The sequence below is a fragment of the Anarhichas minor genome, unplaced genomic scaffold (genome assembly GCF_050575085.1).
Source record: "Anarhichas minor isolate MPS153535 unplaced genomic scaffold, ASM5057508v1 ptg000049l, whole genome shotgun sequence".
NCBI lineage: Eukaryota > Metazoa > Chordata > Actinopteri > Perciformes > Anarhichadidae > Anarhichas > Anarhichas minor.
In genome coordinates this window covers 721,570-735,055 of record NW_027466495.1, presented here as the reverse complement: position 1 = coordinate 735,055, position 13,486 = coordinate 721,570, and the positions used below count along the sequence as shown (strand labels likewise).

Sequence of the window (13,486 nt, the reverse complement as noted above, 5' to 3'; positions counted from 1 at the left end):
ACACTTTGATTGGACCACCATTTATTGACATATGTTTAATGTCATAATGACCCCAAGTATATAATGCTTCATTCTAAGGGCTCATATGTTGTATTGTACACTGTGTGGTAGAAAAACCAGACCTCATGGTTTTGCATAACTTGCGCCAGAAGTTGATTGAGCCTGCCCCCTAATGGCCACCTGGTTTCATTACCCACAATAATTGTTTTAATGTTTTTGTTTGAAAGTAGCTGAACAAATAAACTTGCCTTCCCAAGATGTGAAAGAAAAGAGTGCTTAAGTGCAGCTGTAAGGACTCGCATTGTGATTTAATACAATAATTGATACAAAAGTTCTTTATTTCTACTGTAAAATTGTTATAAAAGTTCTTTACATTCTTGTATTAACTGAAGTAATGTTGGGACCAAATAGAGCACTTGTAGATAAAAGGCTCAAAGCTAACATGAAGGCCAGCCAGCTAGCTTTTACACATGTCTGCAGTGTAACATCAATAAAAAGCAGCACATTCTTTACACGATAGCTTGTTTTGTGTGTTTACATTAGAAATAGATATTCTTCTTCTTCTCTAATAGTGTTTGAGCAGCCAGGTCGGTGCAGGGCCTCCCGGCAGGACAAAGTAGTTCCACCACCAGGGCTTCTCTGCCCTCTCCTCGCGGTTCTGCCTCAAATCCGACTTCAGGGTGTAGCGCTCGGACTGATTATACGGGTCAAAGCGGTCGTAGGTGCCCATTGACAGGATGGCGGCGTCATCCTCCTCTTGCGTGTCGAGCTCGAGCGCAGCTTTCTGCAGCACAAAGTCCACCCGGCCCGCTGTCTGCATGTGACGAGGCAGGTGGACTTTCTTCACGCTTCTGGAGTAGCCAGGAGCCGAGGCGGTCACGATGTGGATGCCAGGGATGAGGAGGCGCCAGTAGTCTCCGTTTTCAGCTGGGCAGGGAGAAGGAGGCGGAGTGTTTGGACTTACATTCTTGTATTTGAGTGGGACATATTTGAAGGGGCACTCCACTCATTTTACTCTACAGTCATCACGGGGAAAGCCAGTGCTATAAACTGGAAGTGTACAACTTGTACCCCAATACTGACCACTCTTTTATCTGTCAAAGTCCCATAACTTTATGGAAGTGTGATACTAAATGGCTGGAGGGCCCCTTAATAGAACAAATTGAGTCATGTTGTGATCATTTTGGCTAATTCATCTGTGAAAAATGGTGCATCTTGTTGGCAGCTGATATTAATTACCTGTGGTAATGTCATGCCGTATTCCTCTGACTGATATTCGTGCACCTGTGACGGCGTTTCCCTCCTCATCTTTAACGATTCCTTTGATACCTCCATGGGCCTGAGGAACAACACAAGACAGATATGATTGTCTGTGCTGATACAGTATATTCTGCTGTTTCCCAACCCACTAATATTCCCTAACCTTTGACTGCTCCAACACATTGGTACTGGATCAGAGCATGTCGAAGCCAAACGTCACGATATCAACAAAGAAACAAGAAGGCTGAAAAACTGAACCATAATCATGTTCTTACCGCTTCCATAAATGCGGTTAAAGCCTCGTGGTTTTCTTCCCAGGCGGTAAACAATTCCTCTTCAGCGGGGAATTTATCACAACCCAGCTCCACAGTCACCTCAAAACAGTTGCTGTGAAGATAGTTGAAGTCTTGCATGCCTGATAGAGAGACAAAAACAGAACTGCTTTACCCAGAAATCTATGAGAAACCGTGCTGATCTTTCACCCTCCACCTCTCAGGGGTTCCTCCTCACCGCTTCCCTGATTTTCTATCATGACTGGTCTTACAGCGACCCCTAGTGGCTTCATCTGACATCTCGTTTACATTTCAGAGTCAGAAATCAACACTAAGACACTGTTACTGAGGGATAATGTTCACTTATTCAACTCACCACCTGTAATGCTGGACCACTGCGCTCCATTAACAGTTCCTTTCTGACTGTTTGCACGAGACGATCCACACCGGGCGTTTTCATTGGACATTGTCTCATGGGCATTTGCATATGTTCTTGCAAGAACCTTGAATACCTGAGGAATTAAAAACCTGAGGGTTATTTCTCTCCTTGAAGTTCATAACAGACAATGAGAAGATAAACATTACGCTTTTTAAATACGTCCAAGATTGAGGACGCAGGGAAAATAAGTATGTTTTATTTGGATGTATACGTCAAAGGGCCATGATCACTTTCATAGCCCGCTCACCTTGTCGTCCGGTGTTGGGGAGAACATGTTGCGCTCCAGCGGGTGTTTGGACAGATCGTAGGGGTAGGACACCACCAGGTCCCCACCGTGGAAGTTAGCGGAGAGCACGAACGGGATGGAGCGGATCCATTTCATGACAGCGTAAGTCTCTGGTGCAACCTGGATTGCAGCATTAAGACTTATTTGGACCAAGAAATGAAACAAATCAAGTTTATTGGATTTAAAGTGGTAGAGCGGTTCCTCAGTAATGTCACCCATTAGACATCATGCACTGACTTCGTGACCTTTATGGATAAGGATTCATACTGTACCTTACCAAACCAGTAATAGTCTGGGATCGGGATGTGGTCAGTGCGGTAGCGCTTCTGTCTGCGTCGGCTGTAAGCGACGGATGTCAAATCGGGGAAGTTTCTGTTCAGGTCGATGTTCTGAGCATTGCTCCGGCCGACGTTCCAAGAATCATATCTGGGACCCTGAGGAAGTCACACATTGGTGTTTCAGAAAATTAGCCAATGAGGAATATTATTAATTTAAGTATTTATGATTTAAGAGACTATCTGGATTTCTAATTCCAACAGTATGATGCATAAAGCAACTGGCTTACTGCTGGTATATCTATTTACAACACTTCAGTCTACATGACATTCATCAGATATCTGGACAAGAACTGCAACAGTTCCATAAACATGTGCATGTAAATGCATGCTTCCTGTTTTGAAAATGCTCTACACTCATGCTGCATTGTATCTAACTATCTTATCAGCTCAGGTATATTCTGCATGCTGTTTAACCGTGACATTTAAGGAAACAAACACGGTTCAAACTGCACAGCGATAAACATATGTGACGGTGGAGAACCAACCTGCTCCTCATCATCACTGTAGTTATTGTCCTGGAGTCCAGAAACAGCCAACTCGTATCCGTCGGGGTTCATGGAGGGCAGGATATGGATGCGAGAGGTGTTGATGAGGGTCTGGATGCGCTCGTTCCCCAGCTGATACTCTGAGCACATGTACTGAGCCAAGAAGATCAGCAGCTGGCGGCCCAGGACTTCATTTCCGTGCATGTTGCCGATGTACTTTATCTCTGGCTCGACTACAGAGGGTCACATTTACAGCAACTGGTTTATGATGATGATGATGAGAAAGAATGTAGTTTATCTACACACACTACACACGCTTTACTTACGCAGTTCATGTTGGCCGGGGTTGTTTGAGAACTCTATCACCAGCAGCTCCCTGCCCTCCATGCTATGGCCGATGCTGTAGGTTCTCGCTATGTCGGAGCATTGTTCCTCGGTTTTCTTCAAGATGCCGATCATCTGAGCGTTGGTGTGATAGGTGAACTGCATCGTCGTGGCGGGCTCCTCGGGGTAAAGAATTTCCATGTTGTCAACGGCCTCTCCATCCTGCTCTGCTGTAAAGACAAAACATCAATGGGATGTTAGATCTAACTGTCACTGGCCACATTTTAGATCCATCAAACAAAAATGATGTGTACATTCTTGCACGGCCGCCAGGCTAGAAATAGATTGTTTGAAGAGTCTGGTATGTACTGCAGAAACCAAAAAAGAGTGTGGAAGGTCGATATACAGTACAGCTGACACATGAAAATGGTAAACCGGCAGATGTCTGCCCTTATTTTTGTATTCACACTTAGCAAAAAACAATGATAGCTCCAATACCACATGGAACACATTAAACCTTCGTGCTGCCAGATTTAAATGACCGAGGAGACTACTACTGATTTAAGTGCATGCTTTGCACAATGTAAAACTGTTATCATAGGCTCAATCTTCTTCCTCTTAAACAAGAGCCTGCGAGTTTAACAGACCCTCTGCCATTTAATATGAGTTCAGTTGTATATGGAGACAGCAGCCATATCCCTCTTCTTCTCTTTTTTGATTTGCTACACGTGTATGTGCTGTGTAGCACGCTACGTACACATTGTTGAGAGATCACTGTGGGAAGAGGTCACATGATATCAAAACAGAAACAAGGACATCAGTTTGAGATGAATGTGAATATGGGAATAATTATCAAGTCCAAACCTGCTGCCAGACATCTGAACTAAATTCAACATGGCTGGAAAAGTTTTGCAGTGGAATAAAAAGTGAGACACTTGCATTTAGTAGTAGTACAGGTTAAGATAATTCATTTTATTGGTTGATTTCAAGACTCTTACAGCTGTGAACAAATTCGACTGTAAAGAAATACTAAAATATTTGATTAAATGCTCAAATAATTGTTTTTGGACTTCAAGAATTTTTAGAAAATACTGTCAGACATCATTTGCTTTTCTGTGGTGATTTAAGGCGCCGTTTGTACGGCTAGGCTGCTAATAAAAACAGAGGACAATAGCCACAGGACCCAGTGTAAGTGAGGGTTTATGTGGGGAAATAAGGCGTTCAAGTTGGATTGTATTTTGAGGGGAGCCACATGAGCATGTGTGCGAACCAGATGCCTGCTCTGTTGGAACTCAAAGGACTACACTTCCTCGTTGTTTCTCTTGCAGATGAAGACAAAGGGTAAAAAATGAAATATATATATTTAGTCATACCCAAAACAAAAGGTCAGGTCACCAAGGTTACAAAACCAATGTACTGTAATTAGTTCTCACCTCTGAGGCCCTGCAGCGGGTCATAACATCCCTCTTGCTCACTGACAAAGAAGCGATCGCAGTCCAGGAAGTAGGGCCAAGCCATCTCTATCCCCTCGAAAGCGTGGCTGCATCTCTTCTGCACCGTCTCACAGGTGGTGCGACAGGGCTTCAGCATCTTCCCCTTCTCGCAGCGCGGGGCCAACACAGAGCAGCCCAGCATGCGGATGTCAGGGTTGCACTCTCCCCCGAGCAGGGATTCGATGACGCTCATGAGGAGGTACTCGGCGCCGGCCTCGGCGTCTTCGCGGGTCTTGTGGCCGAGGATGTTTGGGAACATGGTCTGAGTGTAGGCCATGTCGTCGCAATAGGACAGTAACACATCTGTGCATTTGGCTGAGATGGTGGGGGGAAGAAATCTGATACGTTAGCAACATTTTAAAAGTAATTGATGAGCAATCTCATTTTATCAATCTTTCTGCAGGGATCCAGACGTGTATCTCCATCCGTCACACACTTAATGATGAGCCTCACTCTGCCGTCTTCAATCATCCAGCTCCAAATGTTTCTATTATCTCTGGAAATTAGAATATGAATATTTCACACCGTCATTGATCATCTAAAAATACACACGATGTGTCTTATGGCTTTCGGACCAGATTCCATTAAGACTACGCCCAGTGAGACTTATGATCTCATCGTTTTTCTTGTTAAAAACATTGACTCACAGGGATGCAACCGTACAAACACTTGACCTATCAGGGAGATTTAGAGCCTGATCATTCACCGGTGTGAAAAACAATATGTGATTTTAGGCTCAAACATCAAAGAAAGCTCCCAGTTATGAAGACAAACATTCCAGAGAGATGATCAGCTGCTGCAACGTGAAGCAAAGCTGGATAACAAAAAGCTAATGCCAGACATCACCCTTCCTCCGAGCCCCAGGGCCCCAGGGGTACTTACGTTTTTCTTCCACTGTTGGCTTGCACAGTCCTGCAAGACACATCAGCATGTCAGAATTAGGTTGACACCGCGGCAGACACTAGGTGGCAGAGTGGTCTCTTTAGAAATGCTTTAGAAGTGGCCTACAAAGTACTCTGCTTGATGTGTCTCTGCAGCTTTCTGAAAAGCCTGTCTGTCTACAAACGTATCATTAAGTCACGAAAGTTCAACATATTTGACAATATTGTAAATCTTAATCCTTAACGTTGAAAAGCATGCTTTCATCTGGAATATATTGTACCACGTCAAGCAGCAGGCCAACATCTAATCAGATCGTTTTGTTCCTTTAAAATTTACTTTTAAAGCATTTGTTTTACAAATTTTACTGCATCAAAGTCAGCTTCTGAATCTAAAATACTACAATCTGCACACGGAAATATGTATAATTCCTGCAGCAGGTTCCGGATGCACGTATAATGATAATAATACAAGTATCTCATCGCTTAAAACTGAAGAACGTTACCTCGAAATCCCGGATCACACCGTGGAGGAGCACACGACACAAGGACCAACAACTGCAGAAGGATTAGCAGCATGACGCTCGTTTTTCCGTGGTTATATAGCGCTATTCCGTTTCGATGTGGCACCTCGCGCACGCAGCCAGAGGGTGTGTGCGTCAATTTCCCAAAGTCTGGAGAAATTCCCCCTGAACTTCCCTGAACTTCATTACACGTATTACGGTCAACTATCAAGTTACAGAGGAGGTGGCTCTGAGGTGAAATACGGACATTTGTGTGGAAATGAGAACGTAAACGTTATAGATTTTGGAAATGTGCGCACACATTAACGGAGATTTTGTGGAATTGAAAAGGCAGCATGGAGGCAGAGTTTTTGTTCCAGGAGACTGTTTGACTGTAATAAAATTGAATGCTTCATCTCCGCTAATTGTGACCTGTGATTGATTGTTTCTGTTGGATATTGCAATGAATGCACAAACTGGGCCACACTTATTATAGTGTTGAAATGACTTGTTGTTCTGTGCTCAAAGATACATCCTAGTGCTGGGTTTTAGGCTAACACTAATGACCATAGTTGTGACACCACCTACTGGTTTCTGAAAGGACATTTTTGATGATTAAGTCTGGATTCTTTTGGGTCAAACTTTACCATCAAACTCCATCTTGGGGCCAAAAAAAAGTCCACATTAAAGCAAACGGAAGGAAGGTCTGTTGCAGCTGAGATGGTGTGACCTGCAGCCATCCACTAGCTGCAAAAGACTAGTAAGCAAACAAGCACTTTATTTAAGAAAATGATCCTCAATGGAACAATGATTCTTAAAATGTCATTTGACGGAACAACATTTTTGATTGTCAAGAGAATTCATTAATTTGTTTTCAAGACTCATCCGAAGTGATTGCCACCTGACCTGATTTCCATCAATGTAACCTCATCATCAAGTGAACGGCTCTTCATCCTGAATTGATGTGCCAGGAGCACACCGAACATTTTGTCATGCTACCCTACATTGAGCTCCATTACTTTGAGCTTGTTTTACTCACTCAACTAATTGTAGGCTCTTCTCTCCTTCAAGGTGAGCTGATCTGAATTAGCACAATGGGAAGCATGATTATTCATCATGCAGGCAGGCGGGCGGGCGCAGGACAAAAGGCAGGACCCCTGGTTCAGTATCTCGATAGCAAGCTTGGCCCTCTGGCTGTAAAGAGCGGAGTGGTGGTAGAAAAACCACTGTATGCTAAATCCGGAATAGGAATCAGGAATTATAACCACGGCAATGTATTGTGCAGATTGTCGTGCACATACATGCAGTTGCAAGTGGGTTTGAAACTCTTTAAACTCACTCAGTTGTTGCCCTTTAAAACCTGAGCGGCTGTGACGTATTTTTCCATGCATACATTTTCCATTTGAGCGGTTTTAATCACCACTTTCTCCTTTAGCAGTTTCCGATGATTGGGGTTAATCAGATGCTGTGTCAATATTGCCAAATCCTGGCTTCAGTGCCACCTTGAGCTGCTTTTAGCGTGAACCGCTTGAATTCAGAGGTGTTGGTATTTTTGGTGATTCCTTCACTTCTTGCTGCGAATAATTACTGTTGGCCTGTTTCCATGCATACAATTAAGTCTGAGGCAGAATAAATCAGAATCACAAATTGGCAAAAAGGATCTTTGACCCGTCTCTTTAATTACACTTGGCAAAAATGCTAATGACAGAGACATTTACACCATATATATCATCTTTGATATAATTAGGGCCACAAAGCAGATGCAAACAAAACAATGTGATGCAGAAACATGATGACGGTCAATAAGTTATGATTCCTTTCAAGTATACCTGTATCCATCAATTTCAAAAATTAAATAGATGATTTTTCCATAATCCTGATCTCGATTTGAAAAAAAAGACCTACTATTTGTCATTTAGTGTCCAAGACTTTTAACTGTTTGAATTTAATTTACAAACTTACAAATTAAATCAAAGGACATTGTCTAGATGGGGGGGGGGGGGGTGATGATGTGTATAAAGAACATCCAAAAGAAACAGATTTTTAATAATAAAGCAGCTATTCTGGTTAAAGTATAGAACCTCTGAAAAAGCCACATATTCAAATCTGGCACGTACACAAAACGGTGTGTTTAAAGCACTTTGAAAGCATTCCTATGCTACACCACGTTGCTTCCCTTTTATCTAGACAAAAAGCTGTTCCTTTACAATGCAAAATATATAATAATATATTGTAAATATCCATAGAAACATCTTCTCCAGTCAACTGGCAAAACTAAGCACAGTCGTACAAATACCTTTCAGTCAAACGTGGGCTATCTTTACTACATTCAGTTTCAAACTCACACTTAAAAGGAGAAGTCGGGTGATTTTCTGTTCTTCTTACTGTCAAGAAATCCCATGAAAGGACCAAAACCAATGATGAATTGATCCTACTAACATGAGTGTCGCCAAAGATCTCAATCTTCAAATAAACTCTCAAATCACATTATCCCTGGAGGTGTGAGAGCGCTGGTTTAAATCATGAGGGAGTTCGATTTAATTAAATAAACATGTGTCCAAGCATGCTTTGCAGACTAAGTGGCTTAGGAACATGGTGGTTGGTCTTCTCATTGCACTTGTTGACAATAAGAAAAACATGGAATATCACCAACCTCACCATTTAATATCATGGTGTAAATGTTCTTTGCCTTTGGCTCCTGTAACTGTAGTAGCTCTGAGAGAATTAGACAAAGTGCATCAATATTCAGTGACTGACGTGACACTGCAAAGTAGTCTAACATGGTCGATACAGAACATGGCAATAATGTGCAGCAGTTGAGTCTCCGTACAGTAAGAGTACGCTATCCAGAAGCAGGAGCAACATCGTCTCTCCTTCTCTTCACATATTCGCTCCGGCACCTGTCGACCATCAGCTTCTATACCTCCGCCCCTGCGTTTTTGTAGCGGAGGAAAGGTCACTACATGTGGATTTGCAGAAGTCATTACAAAGTGGTCGGTAGAGTACAAAAGGCCACTTTACACATGTGGCTCAAAGAGAAGGAGGAGCCGGTGTCCAGCTGTTGTGTTCCTTCACCTGTAGATGAATCTGAAGCCGTGACTTATTCGATGGAATTGATTTGTCTGATCTGCGTGCGCTTTGTGTGTTCCGCCCATCGCCGATGAATCACAGATCACTTGTTTGCCAATACCGTCTGAAGCCAACGTCTCCATCGCTCCATAGCTCTGCTTTCCTTCACCGCTTCATCCTCCCCCTCATTACTGTCTTCTCATTCTTCCCCGCCCACTATCTTCCTTTCTTATGCTGTCTCTTCACCCCTCCCACCCACAACCTGTGCCCTATTTCTGCTCTCTTCTCCCTGTCTAACAATATCCTGTCCTCTCTGTCTCTCTCCTCGTCCTTTTCCTCCGCCCACACCTTCTTCCAAGAGGCAACCTTTATTTTTGGCCTGTAGTGTGTCTCTGCCGTGTCCGCGCGTTTGCCATTAGCTGATCCTCTGGAGGCAGTAGTCGTTCTCCGTGTCTAAAGAGCTGTTGTGGCCAGACGAGGGGTACAGGTCACGGCGGAGCAGCCTGTTGACGACAGTAACCAGGACCTTCTTGTACTGCTGACGTAGGAGGGAGTAGGCAAAGGGGTCGGACGCAGCCTTGCTGTATGTCAGGCACTTACTGATGATTCCCCAGTGGCGGTTGATGTCCACGAAGGGTATGAGCTCGGCCAACCTGAATGGGCGGCAGCAGAAACATAACTAGACAAAGTACATTTAAGTTGTTTTTTTCTCCTAAGTGAATTAGGTAAGACTGACCCTATGGGGCTTTAAACACATAAGGGACTTTATGTTAAGACAATTATAAGGGGACGTCAGGCGGGGGGTCGGGGGTTATGTGTTTTTTTTTCAGAAGGGAGGGTAGCCTGGCATTTTTGAAGAGCAGGAGATGGTTTTAAAAAGCGTCTTAAAATTAATTTTAGCCTTCTTTTGAGTTTTTGCAAATGGTATGGACGTTTCAAAAGGCTATACTTAAAAACAAAGAAATAAATCGAAATACAACACACTTTGTAATGTGTAGGCGTCAGAGAAAAGCTTAAACCTGCCAATATTAAATGCAAAGCACTATCATTATTTGCACAAGGAGGTGCAGGCGAACTTATCAGAGCATAATTGCAAGTTAATACGTATATGATAAAATGTTTTTTTTATTTATTTCATTGTTTTATTTGTTTTTTAGGTATTTAAAATATAATTCTTGAAGACCACTGGGGACGGCTTTGGCTTTTTAAAAATGTAACCATAAGCTTCAGCCCCCTTCACACTCCAATTATATCTGTACAGTACTTCATGATCTGCAAATTAACGTTACGGAACAAAAATGTAATAAAAGCATAAGGTTACCGAGAGTGAAGAATATTACACGTTTACCATTAACTGATGTTCATAAATGCAACTTTAAAAGCAGAACAGAGGCATGAGTATGAATTATGATAATTAGATGGCTCAGGGTACTTCCAGTGGCTATAGGGTCAGAGGTTACTCAGACGCTTTGTCCTTGTTAGTGTGTCCTTCCTCTTCCCAACCAAATGTCAAACTGATGGATCATCAGCACCACATCTGGCTGACAACCCCTGAATCATTTCCTTATTTCTCTGAGATGTATGAACTGTATTTATTGTACATTGTATTGTGTGTTTTTCAGTATAAGTCACCAGTTTCCGGAGAAACTCTAATGTGACTTTGCGCTTCAAGTGTTCAATTGTGCCTCATCTGATCTAATGCAGTGACAGATCTGTATCATAGGGGACAATACGATTATGTTTATATATTACATGTATTGTTACAGGGTCATTTATCTTTTAAGTTGTTCTACGGGAGTTTTGCAATGAATTAGATGTATCAATTCGACTTACCTTGTGATTACATAAGGAGCAAAGCAGATGATGAACGAGCCGATGAAGATGCTGATCTTCTTTGTGGCTCTCTGCTTTCTCCTCTTTTGCTCCGCTAAACATCTTTGTTTGACGCTGAAAACAGCAGAAGACTTTTAGACTGTGAATTATACATTTAAAAAAAAAAGGCCTGTGGGTTGGAAAAGAACGCATGCGTATAAATAATTGAGCAAAAAGCTTTCGGTGAACTATACCTCGGGTGAATGTCGACCAGCAGGAAAAGAGTCTGCATGGTGATAATGTCAATCCTCTTGCAGTGGAACCTGGCGACTTTCAACACCTTCAAGTAGGTGAAACACAAAATAAGCAGCGACAGGATGAAACTGGTGGCGTGGAAAACGACGGTGAAGATCGCGAACTTAATCCGGTCGCCGCCTTCCTCGCGCGGCTGCAAGGTGCAGGACGCGTACGCGTGGTTGTAGTTGACCCAGGAGAAGAGCAGCGCCGTCAGGGAGAAGGTGAAGGAGTGCAGCCAGGAGTAGCACACCATGATCAGCGCGTCCTTGTAGCGCATCTTAGCGGAGTAACTGAGCGGGAACACCACCGCTATCCACCGGTCTATGCTGAGAGCCGCCATGCTCAGCATGGTGTTCGCGGTCAGGAAGGTCTCCAGGAAGCTCACCGTGTGGCACACGCAGTCCCCGAACGGCTGCTGGTCCCTGATAATCCCCACCAGGGTGGCCGGCATGTTCAGAACCGTGATGAGGATGTTGCAGAAGGACAGGTTCATGGTGAAGACGCCGGGCACCTGTCGGCGTATCTCGGCGCTGTGGACGAAACATAGCAGCACCAACAAGTTTGACGACAGCGAGACGAGCGCGACCGCGACGATGAACAAAGCGAAAAGGGTTTCGGCAAAGTCCATGTCTCACTCCGGAAAGTCCGCTCTCGGGTTACCTGCGCCTGTTGTTGGTAGCACGCACTTCAGATCGACCATTGTCACCCGTCGCTCATCTCTCCAGCGGCGCCCTTTTTTTCCAATTAAATTCGCGTGCGTCCCCTCCAACTTCCACGAGCGCTGTCCAGCGTGCTGAACCGAGCAGCCGCCACCATCTCTCTCTCCCCGAACGCGTCGATTATTGCCCATTAACGTCCGACAGGTGCAGGTGGAGAGCGTGGCAGAGTGATGCGGGGCGTGAGGGCGGCCCACTCATCAGACAGATCTAGTAGGGGACTGAAGAGGACCAGCATGCCTACTGAAATGACTGATGGGTTTTACTCATCACGTGCGTGGAGAGCCGGCGATCACACCCAGAGACTTGGGAACAACTTGTCCTCGTCACAAAACACCCAAACTCACACCGTCTTTCCTATCTATTGGAGAACGTCTGTGTTCAGTTGTTTGATTTTCTTTGCGCAAATCAAAAAATCAATCATCCCGCATAAGTTATTCACATGCGAGTTTCTTGAGTCGTCCGCATTGATCACGGCTCCCTCAAACTCAATGTGGATCTAGAAGCAAAAGGCGCGCTGAAATCCAGCTCAGGGATAATTGGAGACGCATATGCCGTGACCAACCGAATGGCACCAGGTGCACACGCGCGCCGGAGAGGCACGGGAGCAAATAGGTTTGTTTTTTTCTGACATTAATTATTAATAGCCCCGTGGCTGTAAATTCACTGTGGACGATCAAAAATGCAGAAATAGACAAGAGAATAGAACCAATGTTAGATTTTTTTCTTATCTTTGATGATGTTGTAGTTACTGAAATGTAGTTGAATAACAGACAGCAGAAATGTAGTAGGCCTACTGATGAGGAAACCAGATGTCTTATGGAAGGACACTAAACAGTGCCACTGCCAACCAAAACCCCCTTAATCAAGCAGCTCATCAATCAATAACACAAAATAAATTACATTGCAACACCCGATGTGAGAACAAAGTCGTTCACATCTATGCCATCTTCTGAAACGATATGTCCAGTAGACAGTTGAACCAGTGTTTTAGTGTCAAATCCTGTGGAGATATCGAACAATAGACGTAATTTCTTGGCATCAGACACACTAATAATTTGTTCAGAAGAGTAGGAAAGAAGTTTCCAAAAGCCACTTTTATTCTTGATTGATCAGACATTCTTATTTACGTCAATCCTTTCATTTGTTCTCTATTAACCAATTGAGGTGTTCGCCACTGTTCCCCAGAATCAGTTTCTTTTCTTTTTATAAATCAGCAGAAAACCGTACAAAAATGTCTCTATTGTAAACCACCAATGTTCGTTTCTGTTCAACACTGAGCATTAAAATCCGAATTGGATCAACATGCAGCCG

At 43.6% G+C, this 13,486-nt stretch overlaps 2 protein-coding genes across 2 annotated transcripts; both read right to left on the bottom strand.

The window, feature by feature from the left end:
* Positions 1-293: 293 nt before the first annotated feature.
* LOC142971739 (carboxypeptidase Z-like) lies at positions 294-5,171 on the bottom strand. The gene is made up of 9 exons (XM_076112385.1): positions 4,838-5,171; positions 3,407-3,619; positions 3,119-3,313; positions 2,530-2,693; positions 2,219-2,377; positions 1,909-2,044; positions 1,536-1,675; positions 1,240-1,339; positions 294-927 (listed from the first exon to the last, which is right to left on the bottom strand). Exons 1-9 carry the CDS (start codon positions 5,154-5,156, stop codon positions 566-568), a joined length of 1,788 nt encoding a protein of 595 aa, XP_075968500.1. The 5' UTR covers positions 5,157-5,171; the 3' UTR covers positions 294-565.
* Positions 5,172-9,762: 4,591 nt separating this feature from the next.
* Positions 9,763-12,084, bottom strand: gpr78b (G protein-coupled receptor 78b). The gene is made up of 3 exons (XM_076112470.1): positions 11,414-12,084; positions 11,181-11,294; positions 9,763-10,000 (listed from the first exon to the last, which is right to left on the bottom strand). Exons 1-3 carry the CDS (start codon positions 12,082-12,084, stop codon positions 9,763-9,765), a joined length of 1,023 nt encoding a protein of 340 aa, XP_075968585.1.
* Positions 12,085-13,486: the final 1,402 nt, after the last annotated feature.

Bases quoted from the DNA above. Each gene is read 5' to 3' on its own strand.
- LOC142971739 (XM_076112385.1), bottom strand. From the start codon at position 5,156: ATGTTCCCAAACATCCTCGGCCACAAGACCCGCGAAGACGCCGAGGCC. The intron at 3,314-3,406 runs GTAAGTAAAGCG...GACCCTCTGTAG, and splicing joins CCCCGGCCAACATGAACTGC to TCGAGCCAGAGATAAAGTAC. The intron at 2,694-3,118 runs GACTCCAGGACA...TGTGACTTCCTC, and splicing joins ATACGAGTTGGCTGTTTCTG to AGGGTCCCAGATATGATTCT.
- gpr78b (XM_076112470.1), bottom strand. From the start codon at position 12,084: ATGGACTTTGCCGAAACCCTTTTCGCTTTGTTCATCGTCGCGGTCGCG. The intron at 11,295-11,413 runs GTATAGTTCACC...TGCTGTTTTCAG, and splicing joins CTGGTCGACATTCACCCGAG to CGTCAAACAAAGATGTTTAG. The intron at 10,001-11,180 runs GTAAGTCGAATT...CCGCCCATTCAG, and splicing joins GCTCCTTATGTAATCACAAG to GTTGGCCGAGCTCATACCCT.